The sequence below is a fragment of the Budorcas taxicolor genome, chromosome 3, assembly GCF_023091745.1.
Source record: "Budorcas taxicolor isolate Tak-1 chromosome 3, Takin1.1, whole genome shotgun sequence".
Classification (NCBI taxonomy): domain Eukaryota; kingdom Metazoa; phylum Chordata; class Mammalia; order Artiodactyla; family Bovidae; genus Budorcas; species Budorcas taxicolor.
Genome location: NC_068912.1, coordinates 20537297 through 20551503, shown reverse-complemented (window position 1 = coordinate 20551503; position 14207 = coordinate 20537297). Strand labels below are relative to the sequence as shown.

Genomic DNA, 14207 nt, shown 5'->3' with positions numbered 1-14207 from the left:
GATTGGGGGCAGGAGGAGAAGGGGACGACCAAGGCTGAGATGGCTGGATGGCATCACGGACTCGATGGACATGAGTCTGAGAGAACTCCGGGAGATGGTGATGGATAGGGAGGCCTGGCATGCTGCGATTCATGGGGTCACAAAGAGTCGGACATGACTGAGAGACTGAACTGAACTGACACAAGAGATTATAGATAAAAAATTAGAAATAGAGGTAGACGCCCTAGAAAAAACAGTTATACATATTGGAACTGAATTACAGTCTTTAAAAGTAAAGCTAACGTTATCCTGTCATGCAGACTATCGGTGGATCTGTGTAACACCCCTAAAAGTAAATGATACAGATTATAATTGGGAAAGAATTAAAAATCATATTTCAGGTGTATGGAATACCTCCAGCATTAGTTTAGATCTAAGAAAGCTTCATGGCCAGATAAGAACCCTAGAACATTCTCATCTGGATTTTAATGCTGCAAGGGCTACTAATGATTTTTTTTGTACCTTTTCTAACTGTATTACTGAAAAAAATATCCTATCAGCTATCTTCATTTATGTTGCTGTAGCAGTCTTAATCCTATTTCTCATTATAATCCTTCCTTATATTGTCAAAACTCTCTGACAGAGCACTCAGAAGCTCGCGACTGAGATCCATCTGGCTGTCTTAACAAATAAAAAAGAGGGAGATGCCAGGAGCCAGCACATGAGATCCCAAACATGACAAGGTCATGAGAAGACCTGACAAGCAAGGCAGATCAGGACTCTAGGGATTTCAAAAAAGCTGCCCCGGCCCTCACCTTAAAGATGATATCTGTCTTTCTGAAGCTTGCTATACTAGACTGCTCCCTAATTTCTGTGACACAGGCAGAAGGCCTTCCCTGATCTCTTTCCAAACAAATTCAACTTAAAACTTTAATCAATATGTCCCCCGGACTGTGGCATCCTATAAGATTATCCAGGATGAGAAGAATATTTCAATCTAAACCCCTTTTGCTAGCATTTTAGTTTGCTTGACAAATGTGTTTATGCCCTTGGTACTAATGCACATGACTGATCACAACACCTTAATCATAAACAGCATAAAGAACCTGAACACACAAAAGGCCCTAATAGGCACAGAGCCCTTCGGGGGGTGAGGAAGCCCTATTAGAGAACATAAAGAATATTATTCTGTAAAGTTGTTACTGGATCAATGTTTGCTTGCTGTGTTTTTGCTCTTAATGCGCTGAGGTTGTATAATAAAACTATTGTTAATATAATTAGGACTTTAGAAGAAAAGAGTTTAGCCCTAGTGTGAAAACAATAAGACAATTGTTAAGTTTAGCCAAGAATGTAAATCTAGCTGGTGACTTCTGCGAGAGAGCTGACCTTTATGTTACATTTCTACTATGTTGCAACCTGCTGTACCTTTACCCTATGAGACTGCAACTTCTCTGTTTTCTGTTAAGCTCAAGGCCAGAAGATAATGCACAAAAGTCTACTATGGAAAAGACTCTCATAAACGAAGAAGTATGCAGAAAACATCCTGGGGTTTGTAAAGGGCAAACTGATGTGATGTTGGACTAGCTCTGTATGCTTCTCTCTCATTTCCCTTTAGAAATGTACTGCTGCTGCTGCTGCTGCTAAGTCGCTTCAGTCGTGTCCGACTCTGTGCGACCCCGTAGACGGCCGCCCACCAGGCTCCCCTGTCCCTGGGATTCTCCAGGAAGAACACTGGAGTGGGTTGCCAGTTCCTTCTCCAATGCATGAGAGTGAAAAGTGAAAGCGAAGTTGCTTAGTCGTGTCCGACTCTTAGCGACCTCATGGACTGCAGCCCACCAGCCTCCTCCATCCATGGGATTTTCCAGGCGAGAGTACTGGAGTGGGGTGCCATTGCCTTGCTAACTTAGGGTATAAAAATTACTGTAAAAAATAAAGCGGTGGCAGCAAAACAGCAGACCTTGCTGCACACCCTAGTCTGGACTGACTCTCTCTCTCTCTCTCTCTCTCTCTCTCTCTCTCCTCTCGCCAACGCCGTTCATCCTGAAGGTACCCCTAGATCCTGCCGAGGCTGCATCCCGGCAGTAAGGTATAGTATATAATAGGGTATGCAGTATAACAAAATATTTTAAACTACATACAAAAATGAGATAGTGCTGTCTCCAGCTACAGGACACCTGGATGCTCAGAGGGTGAGGCCCGACACTGCCAGGACCTAGGAGAAGGGCAGGGTGGATGGGGGAAGAAAGGCTCTGCTCTCATCTTTCTATAAAGCTGTTGATCTAAAAATATGAGATTGTTGTTCAATAGCTCAGTCATGTCCAACTCTTTGCAAACCCATTGACTGCGGCACTGCAGCCAGGCTTCCTTGTCCTTCACTGTCTCCTGGAGTTCGCTCAGACTCATGTCCATTGAGTTGATGACGCCTTCCAACCATCACATCCTCTGCTGCCTGCTTCTCCTCATGCAATGAGAAGCCTGCGCATGGCAACTGGAGAGTAGCCCCTGCTCAACACAACTAGAGAAAAGCCCACACAGCTATGAAGGGCCCAGCACAGCCAAAAATAAATAAATAAAAATTTAAAAAATAGTGTCTTTGATGAAAAGTTTTAAAATCTAATGTAATTGTTACTGTGTTTAGTGCTTTTTCCATCTGCTTTAAAAAAATCCCCTACCCTCAGGTCACAACGATCCTTTCCTATTCTATCTTCTGAAAAGTAGTATTGTTTTGCCTATCTCATTTAAAGACTAGTATTCACCAGGAGATGATGTTTGTATATATTGGGATTATGATTCTTATTTTATCCCATTTGGGGATCCAGTTATCCCAGCACCATTTGTGAAAAGATTGCTGTTTCCCCACTGCTCTGCAGAGCCACCCTTGTCATAAACCAAGTGTCCATATTTGCAGGATTCATTTTGGGGCCCTCCGTTCTATTGTTTGTTCATCTTTGTGCAGTGGCTCAGACAGTAAAGCGTCTGTCTACAATGCGGGAGACCCGGGTTCGAGCCCTGGGTTGGGAAGATCCCCTGGAGAAGGAAATGGCAATCCACTCCAGTACTATTGCCTAGAAAATCCCATGGACAGAGGAGCCTGGCAGGCTGCAGTCTATGGGGTTGCAAAGAGTCGGACATGGCTGAGCAACTTCACTTCACTTCTTCACACAGGCTGTAGCTTTATAACAAACTTTGATATCTATAGGGCAAGTCCCTCCCACTGTGTTCTTTTTCAAGGGTGTCTTGACTATTTGCTTCATGATCAGACACAAGTTTGTACAGATTCTTTTAAGTATTGAAAATAGAAGAGCCGTGTTGTGGCAGTCATTTTCTGAGCACTTATTACAGTGACTTTCCCGTTTTGTAGTTGGCCATGCTGTCCAGGTCACTCATGAGCATCAGGCACTTGTGTGTGGCTGGCTGGAAGTGCAATGTGCTGTAAGTGTAAAAAACACCAGTTCTCAAAGACTTAGCATGAAAAAAAGAATACAGGATCTCTCACTAATGATTTTTGTTGATTACATGTTGACATGACCTTTCAGGTATATTGGGTTAAATGAATATATTACCAAAATTAATTTCACCTATCTCATTTTACTTTTTCTTAATGTGACTACTAAAAACTGTGAAATTGTATATGTGGCTTGTCTTTGCAGCTCACACTGTGTTTCTATTGGACAACATGGGGGGAACTGACCAGTGACCCCCAAAGATATCCAGGTCCTTCTCTGGAACCTGTGACTGTTACCTCATATGGCAAAAGGGACTTTGCAGGTGTGACTAAGGATATGAACAATTATCTTGGATTATCTAGATTATCTTGAATTATATGCAGTGACAAAGGTCCTCAAAGGAGGCAGAGTGAGATATGACAACAAAAGAGAAGGAATTCAGCGATGGAAACAGAGATCAGAGTTATTCATGTGGGCAGCTCCCAGAATTGGAAGAAACAAAGATTCTTTCCTGGGCCCTCCAGAAGCCTTGTTCATACCTTGATTTTAGCTCTGTAAGACTCTAGCTTCCAGACTTCTGGCCTCTGGAACTGTAAGAGAATAGAGTTTCTGTTATTTCAAGTTGCTAAATCTGTGGTAATTTGTAACAGTAGCCATAAGGAACTAATACAGACAACATGCTTCTAAAATTATTTTTAATTTTAATATTATACCCACCATATATTCAATAAAAATTTTCAAGTTTTCATAGCACACATCAGTTATTAGGAAAAACTAGTATTCATGCCTGCAGAATCCCATGGACAGAGGAGCCTGGCAGGCTACAGTCCATAGCATCGCAAAGAGTCAGACACGACTGAAGGGACTTAGCATGCATGCAAACTACAGTACCAGAGATGTCAAGGGCAGAACATCATTCTGAGAGGGAGCTCCAAGACCAGTATATAGTTATGTGTAAGAGACAATTCTACTGAAGAACAGTATATCCAGAAGGAAATATTCAGAACTCTTGCACCTCAACAGTAAGAAAACAAACAATCAGAAAATGAACAAGAGATATGAACAGACATTTCAGCTAGGAAGATACAAAAATTGTTAATAAGCATATGAGAAGATGCTCAACATCACTAGTGATTGCTGCTACTGCTGCTGCTAAGTCGCTTCAGTCGTGTCCAACTCTGTGTGACTCCATAGACGGCAGCCCACCAGGCTTCCCCGTCCCTGGGATTCTCCAGGTAAGAACACTGGAGTGGGTTGCCATTTCCTTCTCCAATGCATGAAAGTGAAGTCGCTCAGTCATGTCCAACTCTTCGAGACCCCATGTACTGCAGCCTACCAGGCTCCTCCATCCACGGGATTTTCCAGGCAAGAGTACTAGAGTGGGATGCCATTGCCTTCTCCAATCACTAGTGATTAGGGACATGCAAATCAAAATCACAATAAGGTACGATTTCACAGCCACTAAAACGGCTGTAATCAAAAAGACAGAGAGATTTCAACAGTGGTAAAATGGTGAAGACTCCGAGCTTCCACTGCAGGGGTTGGGACTAAGATTCCACATGCTACGTGATGTGGCCAAAAAAAAAAATTCTAAAGATGTATCCTTGCCTATCTCTTTTGATTGGTCTCAACCTTTTTAGGGTAATCTTGCCCATTTGCCATTGATTCTAACTCCCCTTCAGTGGAACTGGCTTGTAAGCTGCAGGATTCTGTCTTAGATACTGGAGGGAAAGAAGGTGCCCCTAAGCCATAGCGTTTTGGGGATTTTCTATGCACACAGGCTTCCTGGTGGCTCAGCGGTAAAGAATCCACCTGCAATGCAGGAGTCGCAGAAGACACAGTTTCGATCCCTGGGTCGGGAAGATCCCCTGGAGGTGGGCATGACAATGTACTCCAATATTCTTGCCTGGAGAATTCCGTGAACAGAGGAGCCTGGCAGGCTACAGTCCATAGAATCGCAGAATCGGACAAGATTGAAGTGACTTAGCATGCAGGCACATACGTACAATCACATCCACGATGAGTATCAGTAGTTTTATTTCTTCCTTCTAATCCTTTTGCCCTGTATTTCTTTTTCACTCCCCTGGATAGACGTTAAAGGAACACTGATGGTAAGTGGAGGTAGGGGCATCCTAACCTCGTGCAGTTCCTGATTGTGGCCACAGCCTCCAAGGTGGCCCCAGCTGTCCTTGCCTGCTGGTGTTCACACCCTTGTTTAGTCCTTCTCTCAAAAAAAGTATTTTTAATAACCACAGTGTCTCGATAACATTTGTCAGCATACATAGTTACATTTTCCCCTGTTACATCCCCATGTCTTATTTTGTAACTGGAGCCTTATTTTGTATCCTTTTCTTTTCCTTTTGGTTTTCCACAACTCTCAGCTGGGGCATGTCAGCTCTTTAGTTGCAGCATGTGAACTCCTAGTTGTGACACGTGGGATCTGTTTCCCTGACCAGGGATCCAACCCAGGCCCTCGGCATTGGGAGCGCAGAGTCCCAGCCCTGGGTCACCAGGTAAGCCTTCTCACGTTGTTGAGCGGTGGTATGTCACTGCTGGGCTAGGACACGAAAGACAGCAGCAGCATCGGCCTCTCTATTACAGTTCCCTGGTGGTCTAGCGGGGCTAGGATCCGGCGCTTTCACCGCCACAGCCTGGGCTCAATTCCCGGTCATGGAAGTCAATTTAGGACTGACCTGATGGCTCAGCAGGTAAAGAACCCTACAGTGAAGGAGACACAGAAGACCTGGGTTTGATTTCTGGGTCGGGAAGATCCCCTGGAGGAGGGCACAGCGACCCACTCCAGTATTCTTGCCTGGAGAACCCCGCGGACAGAGGAGCCTGGCGGGCTACAGTCCAAAGGTCACAAAGGGTTAGACAGGACTGAGTGTCTAAGCGCGCACCTCTCTATTACCTAGGGTACCTATTGTCCTTATTTATGCTGTTTTATACCCTTGGGTTATATCTGTGTGCTGGACATTGTTTTTGAGAAATTATTTATAGAAAGTTCTTGAGGCTCAAGATAATGTTATCTCTACTAAAGATAACTTATTTTGCTGGCTCTTGAGGGCACTAGCAAATTTGGAACCACGTAACTCTGAAATCTTTGCCCAGCCCCCTGAGGCTGCCAGTACTGCAGCTCCGCCCTTTCTAAACTGAAAACCCCAATGCATAAACAGCCTTTAGGAAAGGTTTCACTTCACTTACCATCCTCTCATCATCTCAGTTCAGTAATTCTTCAAATCTTGTTATTTCTCTGATGTTTTTAAGACGAATTTTTAAAAACCTTTTATTTTACATTGGACTATATTTGAGTAACAATGTTGTGCTAGTTGACTTTTAAAGTTTTGAGCATGAGGACTTGTTTGAATTATCTAGGCTTCTATATCCAGAATTGGTGGTCCCTTTGATCCTCATTTGAGGGATACGATAAGTAGCAATATCTTCAGAGAAGGTAGGGTCCTCACTGCTAGAAGATGAATCATAACTGGGCTTGGGCAATTATGGTAACCCCCTTCCTTTAGGCCTGAGGTGGCATTATGACTCACTTTTGAGGAAAAAAATTAAGATATAAGAGGAAAACGCCTAAGAAGTTGTGGATGATTTTTGTGCCCTTTAGAAACAGCACTGATTGGGAACCAGAGCCCGTTCTCTCCTTTGTGCTTTGGGATGATGCCGTGGAAGGAAGTCACACTTGAGTCTGTGGCACTCCTCTTATGACCGAGGGAAAGGCCAAGAAAATTGCAGAAGTATCAACTCATGGTTTTTTGTATTGTTGAGCCACTTAAAAAATCCTGGAACCCTTTGCTCTCAACCTTCTTAAATATTCCTATGGTTTCACCGTTAGTCAGATTTTCTGTTATGTGCAGTTCGCTGTGTTCCTAACTGACATATTATCCTTTAAGATTCAGCTTTAGGGACTTCCTCGGTGGTCCAGTGGGAAGATCCCCTAGAGAGGAAACAGCAGCCCACTCCAGTATTTTTGACTGGAAAATCCCATGGACAGAAGAGCAACTGAGCACACACCAGTGGTCCAGTGGTTAAGAATCTGCCTTCCAATGCAGGGGACACAGGTTCGATTCCTGGTCACAGAACTAAAATCCCATATGCTGCTGAGCACAAGTGCTTTAAGTACTGAGCCCACCCCACAACTAGAGAGTCTGTTCGCCATGATGAAAGATCTCATGTGCCTCAACTACGACCCGACACAGCCAAATAAACAAAAATTTAAGAAAACAACCCTCAGCTTTAAATGTCGCTTCCTCAGGAGGACTTTCTGAAACCTCCAACACATTCAACAATACTCTCTACTTTCCCCTCAGTGCCCCTCATCATATTTTGAATTCTCTGTTGAATGACAGTCTCTTTCTGGGCTGAAAGCACTTGAGAACAGAGACCTTAATAGGTATCCTAGAATCCAGCCCAGTGCCAAGCACGGTAGCCTCTTATAAATAATTAACTATCGAATAGACAAAGGCGTCAAGAGCATAAGTGGAAGAAGAAACTGGATAAAACCCCTGGAGGACGTGAATTTAAATTTGTGCATCTACTAACAGATGAAAACTCTTAAAGCTCAGAGAATCATTACAGAAGGGCTGGATGATCATCGTGAGAACTGGGTGTGAGTGTTTATGTGGTGCAAGTGAGAGCTGCCAAGTAGTGCTAAAGACCCAGCTGGGATCAGAGACCGTAAATGTGCATTGGCATAAGTCGGCAGAATTTTGAGATTTTCTGCAGCAGTGTTCAGCTGTCTGGGTGTGGAGAAGAAGTTGGGTAACTGGACTGATCCAAAGATGGGGCTCTCAGGACAGGCTGCTTTCTGCTCTGTTCTCTGGTAAAGTAAGTAAAGGTAGATGTGAATTTTTATTTCCACTCTCTCAGTAGAGAGAACTTGTAGAACTCAAAGGCTTGCCTTTTCACTCCAGGCTTGGAGACATCCCTTGACTAAAGCACGCACAACAGAGGTCTGCCCCTATCACCCACTCGCCATGGAAGGCTTGTGAAGGGGATCTGTGAATTTCCTAAAGCGTGTGTGTTGGGGTGTGTGTGCATGCTGCGGGCATGTGTGGGTGCTTGTGCACTCACTTTTCTGGAATGAGTGTCTATCACTTCCACCAGATTCTCAAAAGTGTCTGTGATCCAGAAAGGCAAGAATCACTGACTTGGGGTTATAGCTCCTAACCAAGGACCGCCGTGTGACTCTGTCAACCAGGGCTTGACTGATGGCTAATCACACCCCTGCTTATTAACGAGAGGCAGCCTGGGACGACGGTGGACTCGAAGGACAGAAGCCCGGGCTATGTTACTCAGTGTCTCCGTTTTCTATCAAATGGGAATGATGATCACAGTTCCTTATCTCAGAAGGCTGTTGCAAAGATTCAGTGAGTTAGTATTAAGTGCTTAGGACCATGCCTGGCACTTAGTAAGAGATCATTTTTATTTTACCTAGAAGGGCTTCTCCAGTGGCACAATGTTAAAGAATCTGTCTGCCAATACAGGAGACACAAGAGATGTGGGTTCAATCCCTGGGTTGGGAAGATCCCCTGGAGTAGAAAATGGCAACCTACTCCAGTATTCTTGCTTGGAAAATTCCAAGAGGAGCCTGGCGGGCTACAGACCATGGGGTCACCAAGAGCTGGACACAGGTGAGCACAGCACAGTGGTTAGCCTAACCCCCACTCAGGACAAAGTTCAGTCGGGAGGCGTCATTTGTGGGAGCATCTTTGCTACCAGTCTTGTACTAATCTAAGCATTCTCTTCTCTCTGATACTGTGTAATCTGGGGCAAGTTCCGTAACCACTCTCTGCCTCAACTGTCTTATCTGTAGTATGGTGATAATAATAGTAACTACCTCATAAGATTGTGGTAGGCATTCTATGTGAGCTCAAAACGTGATTCCAACTCACTAAATGCTGATATTATTATTATTACTGCTCTAAGTATATTCTGGGGAAGCAAATGGCAACCCACTCATATACTCTTGCCTGGAAAATGCCATGGACAGAAGAGTTTGGAGGGCTACTGTCCATGGGGTCACAAAAGAGTCAGGCACAACTTAGTGACTAAGCAACTACAACAAAAAGGTACATTCATGCTCCTCATTTTGCAGCTGGCTCCCACAGCCTTCCCTCCCACTGGAATCTTCACAGCACACAAAGCACCTCACACACACCTCATCGGGCTCACAGTGGCTCATGGAGGCGAAGACTTGAGACGCAGAGAAAGGACTGACCCTACAGCCTCTCTGCCCGCTCCTTTCCTCATGGCGTCCCTTCCCTCCCTGGTTTCCATCCATAACAATCCCACTTGCGAAATCCCACACTTACCACAAAGCCCTTCCAGTTCCCCTAAATCAGAATCCCTGGTTGGAACAACTGTGTGACACGTGCACAATTCTGCAGGGGCTGCACGGCTCGCCTCCCCACCAGGCCGCAGACTCCCAGGGAACGGGCTGGCCCACTTCCTCCTTCTACTGTATCCATCGCCACTCTCGGGACAGAGAGTGCCTGCTCTAGAGAGCTGCTGAGTGACGGAAATGGAATACTTGATGACTCTATTATTCCTAGCTGTTCACATGTTTAAGGGAAGGGAGGAAGAGACACTGGGAGGTTGCTCTGCCCTGCAGACTAAGAGACTGTGCACGTAGACAGACAGTGGCCCGATCATACAGAGAAACACAACTCACCCACGACTTCTGCAACCTGCCCAGGAAACCACCCCCTCATCTACAGTAAACCACCCAGGAAACCTATAAATCAGATTTGCAGGAAGTCAGACTATCTCTAATATCTAGGAAGCGAAACAATAACTTCTATAACAATTGGCTCAAAAAACCCAGGACTTGATTAATCACTGTCAGCTTCTCTTATTTTGGCCCCCAGTTCCAACGTGGGATCAATCATGGAAAGTCAAATATGTACTCCTAACCAGTCATATGTGTGCGTGCTAAGTAGCTTTAGCTGTGTCTGGACTCTGTGTAACCCTATGGACTGTAGCCTGCCAGGCTTCTCTGTCCATGGGATTCTCTAGGCAAGAATACTGGAGTGGGTTGCCATGCCCTCCTTCAGGGCACCTGGACCCAGGGATCGAACCTACGTCTTTTACACCTCTTGCATTGGCAGGTAGGTTCTTTACTACTAGTACCACCTGGGAAGCCCAACCAATCATATAGGATGCCCAATATCTAGTGAGCCTGGCTACAAGCTTCATGCCAACAGCCTCAGTCAGGCATACCTGGAACTTTCCTTTTTTTTTCACTATTAAATTTTCCCATCCCTCTGCCTGCCTTTGAGTCTCTCCTAAATGCATGTGACCTTGGCTGACTCTCTTGCTCTAGCAAGGACAGAATAAATAGCCTGCCGGTGCTTTTCTCATTTGGTTGGTTATCTCCACAAGACCCAAGAATGAAAGTGCAAAGAGCAGAGGCTCAGACCTCTGTCAGTTCCCCGGTTTCCCCTGGGGTGGAGCTCTGAACCCTCCAACAGCAGAGTTGCTGGCTGATCCACTGGAAATGCTGAGCAGACCTTTGGACTCCACTGAGTGAGAGCTGGGGAGGCCAAATTGACTCAGATTAAATCCCCCAGGCATAAAATCACAAAAGAGTTTTTGTTAGATGCTGATTGGGAGGGAGCCGCTCCAAAGATCTGGTGAAAGGGTAGGATAGCTGGGAGTAAAGCAATGAGGGAAAGGCAGGCGTCTTGCCTAGAACTGGACTAGGGATTGCCTACAGCTGCCCGGGTGGGATGGAGATTTGAGTCAAGATTCTTATCTAACCTCCACCAAAATTCTTTATCTAATACACAGATATTTACTGTAGTGCAGGGCACTGTTGTGACCAGCAAAGCCCCTGGCCTCACGGAGCTCACGCCCTAGTGGGGAAAGACAGACAATAAATGACTAAGTTATGCTTATATAATCTCAGAAGTGGTCATGTTGCAGGATGGGGGACCCCTTCCAGGACCCAAGAGCGGGCTCTTGTCTAACACTTGGCAAACAATTGTCTGAGGACACGCTTGCTGACAAAGCAAGAGACTTTATTGGGAAGGGGCACCTGGGTAGGGGCCTTCCCGGGTGGCTCAGTGGCAAAGAATCCGCCTGCCAATGCAGGAGATGTGGGTTTGATCCCTGGGTCGGGAAGATCCTCTGGAGAAGAAATGGCCACCCACTCCAGTATCCTTGCCTGGGAAATCCCATGGACCGAGGAGCCTGGTCGACTATAGTCCACGGGGCCACAAAAGAGCTGGACACGACTTAGCGACTAAACAATAACAACCAGATTGGAGAGCAGCAGGGCAAGGGAACCCAGGAGGACTGCTCTGCCAGATGGCTCGCAGTCTTGGGTTTTATGGTGAGAGGGATAGTTTCTGGGGTGTCTCCGACGAATCCCTCGGACTCAGGGTCCTTCGTGGTGGTGCACAAACTCAGTCAAGATGGATTCCGGCCAGAAGGATTCTGGGAGTTGGTAAGATATATGGACTGGCCATATATTCTGCCTTCTTTTGACTGACCTTTCCGAAATTCTTCTGGTTGGTAGTAGCTTGTTTGTCCCACAGGCCTTACCAGATCCTCCGGCTGTAAGATTAGCTCATGCAAGTGGTTACTATCGTGTCTGGCCAGGGCAGGCGGTTTCAGTCAGTGGTTCCCCTCACAGTTAGAGTCTTGAGGAAAATAGGATGTTGGAAAGCATCCAATAGGATGCTGAGGGTGAGACCAGGGTATGTGGAAGCGTGACTGGGGAAGGTCTCTCTGAGGAATGGCATTTGAGCTGACACCAGAAGGAACCAGAAATGGCAGGGGAAGCTGGGGAAACAACTTAGGCAAAGGCCCTGAGGCAGGACTGGCTTTGACACACTCCACATGGATCCGAAAGAGGGTGGGTGTGCCTAGAGCAGCTTGAGGGGAAGGTAATGGAGATGGGACCAGGAACGAAGAGAGGGCTTTCGATGTCGTGCAAAGAGTTTAGCTTTTTTTTTTAATTTTAAATATAATATATATTTAAATTTGCTTCCCAGGTGGCTCAGGCGATAAAGAATCTGCCTGCAATGCGGGAGACCTGGATTCGATCCCTGGGCTGGGAAGATCCCCTGCAGGAGCGTATGGCAACCCACGCCAGTATTCCTGCCTGGAGAATCTCCATGAACAAAGGAGCCTGGCAGTCTACAGTCCATGGGGTCACAAAGAGTCGGACATGACTGAGCGACTAAGCGTAGCACAGCCCATATTTAAATTATATATATATATTTAACTTTTATTTGCATTTATTTTTTGCGGCATTTATTCCCGGGCCATAAGTTTTTGTTTCTTCAGTTTCTTCTGGGGTCTCTGTTTCTTCTGTGCAGCCTCCTCTCCTGGTTTAGGAACGATCTGTTCTTTTCCAGTAAGGATCATCTCACTGTGGCAGGGAGAGCTCACGTAGGGGCTGATCCGACCGTGAGCTCTGTGAGTCCTGCGCCGCATCTTGGGGGCTTTGTTCACTTGGATGTGCTCAATGACCAGAGAATCTACATCTAAGCCCTTAAGTTCAGCATTACCCTCTGCATTTTTGAGCATGTGTAGTAAAAATTCAGCACTCTTTCTGGGCCACCAACCCTGCGTCCAGCCCCACTGTTTGGCCTGTGCACACCTACCGACTCCACCGACGTAACGACAGAATGGCACGCATTGCTTCTTTAAAGTGACCTCCTGCAGGTACTTGCTGGCTTTTCGGATGTGCATACCCGTTAAGGCCTCGGCAGTTTCACGAGTGTTCTTAAAGTGAACACGAAGATTTGAACCTCTTGATTTGCATGATTTTGTGGGGCTTTCTGGGTCAAGTGAATAGCGCACCATTTTTAGGGGTCACCTCAGGCCGCTTACTGGAAAAGCTAAATTTAATATATATTTAAAATTTAAATATAATAGGAAGCATTAAATGATTTGCCTGCCTTGCCATTTTGTCCAAGCCCTAGGAGAGCTTCCTTGTTGAGATCTTGTCCAGATCCTGGCAGTCGGGGGATGTAGGTGGGGGGATGGTATTGAGGGGATAAGACGTGGCTCTGACCTAGTTGCTTTAAGTCACAACCAGAATCCCTTGTTCAAGGGGACAAAATGGGCCACAGAGAGTGTGTAAACCCCTGAAGTTGTACACTAATTTTGTACATGTGTGTATTCTGCTTTAGGGACAAACTCAGGCTTTGTCAGATTCTCAGAGGCATTTCTATAACCAAAAGAAGATAGGAAAGGAAGCTACTGACTTGTATCTTTCACTTGCGAGCTTCATCTTAGCAAGGACCCACAGACTTGGCCAAGGTTGAGGGAGGGGAATAGGGAGGGAGATGCTTTTTACTGTGCACCATGCACTTTACCTATTTCAAAAATTTTTTTGATTGAAGTATAATCGACTTAAAACATTATATCAGTTTCAAGTGGACAACATAGTGATTCAATATTTTTGTACATTACAAATGATCACCACTGCTTTACCTATTTTTAAAAATCCACTTCAGGGTAAAGGACTGAAGCTGGAGAAGAATGGACAGGGTAGGGAAGAAGGTGCAGAAGTTTTGTTTGTGGGCCAGGACAGGACAGTGAGGTACCCACTGGCTCTAACTTGCCACCCCACCCCTAACCTGTGCTCACAGCCCTCAACTCTGAAGAGCTTGTCCCAGACAGGTGGGTCCGGGCAGAGGGGCTTGGCTGCCCAGCAAGCACCCACCGCACTGCTCTGTGGGAGTGGCCACAACAGATCCCCTGCAACTCAGAACCTGCTCAGGACCTGAAGCCACTCAGGAACTGCCACTGTCCTAC

The 14207-nt window shown here is 45.8% G+C and overlaps 1 protein-coding gene across 1 annotated transcript; it reads right to left on the bottom strand.

Moving 5' to 3' along the window:
- Positions 1-12695: 12695 nt before the first annotated feature.
- Positions 12696-13250, bottom strand: LOC128044783 (60S ribosomal protein L17-like). The gene has a single exon (XM_052637204.1). It carries the CDS (start codon positions 13248-13250, stop codon positions 12696-12698), a length of 555 nt encoding a protein of 184 aa, XP_052493164.1.
- Positions 13251-14207: the final 957 nt, after the last annotated feature.

Coding starts and splice junctions, on each gene's coding strand:
- LOC128044783 (XM_052637204.1), bottom strand. CDS start 13,250: ATGGTGCGCTATTCACTTGACCCAGAAAGCCCCACAAAATCATGCAAA.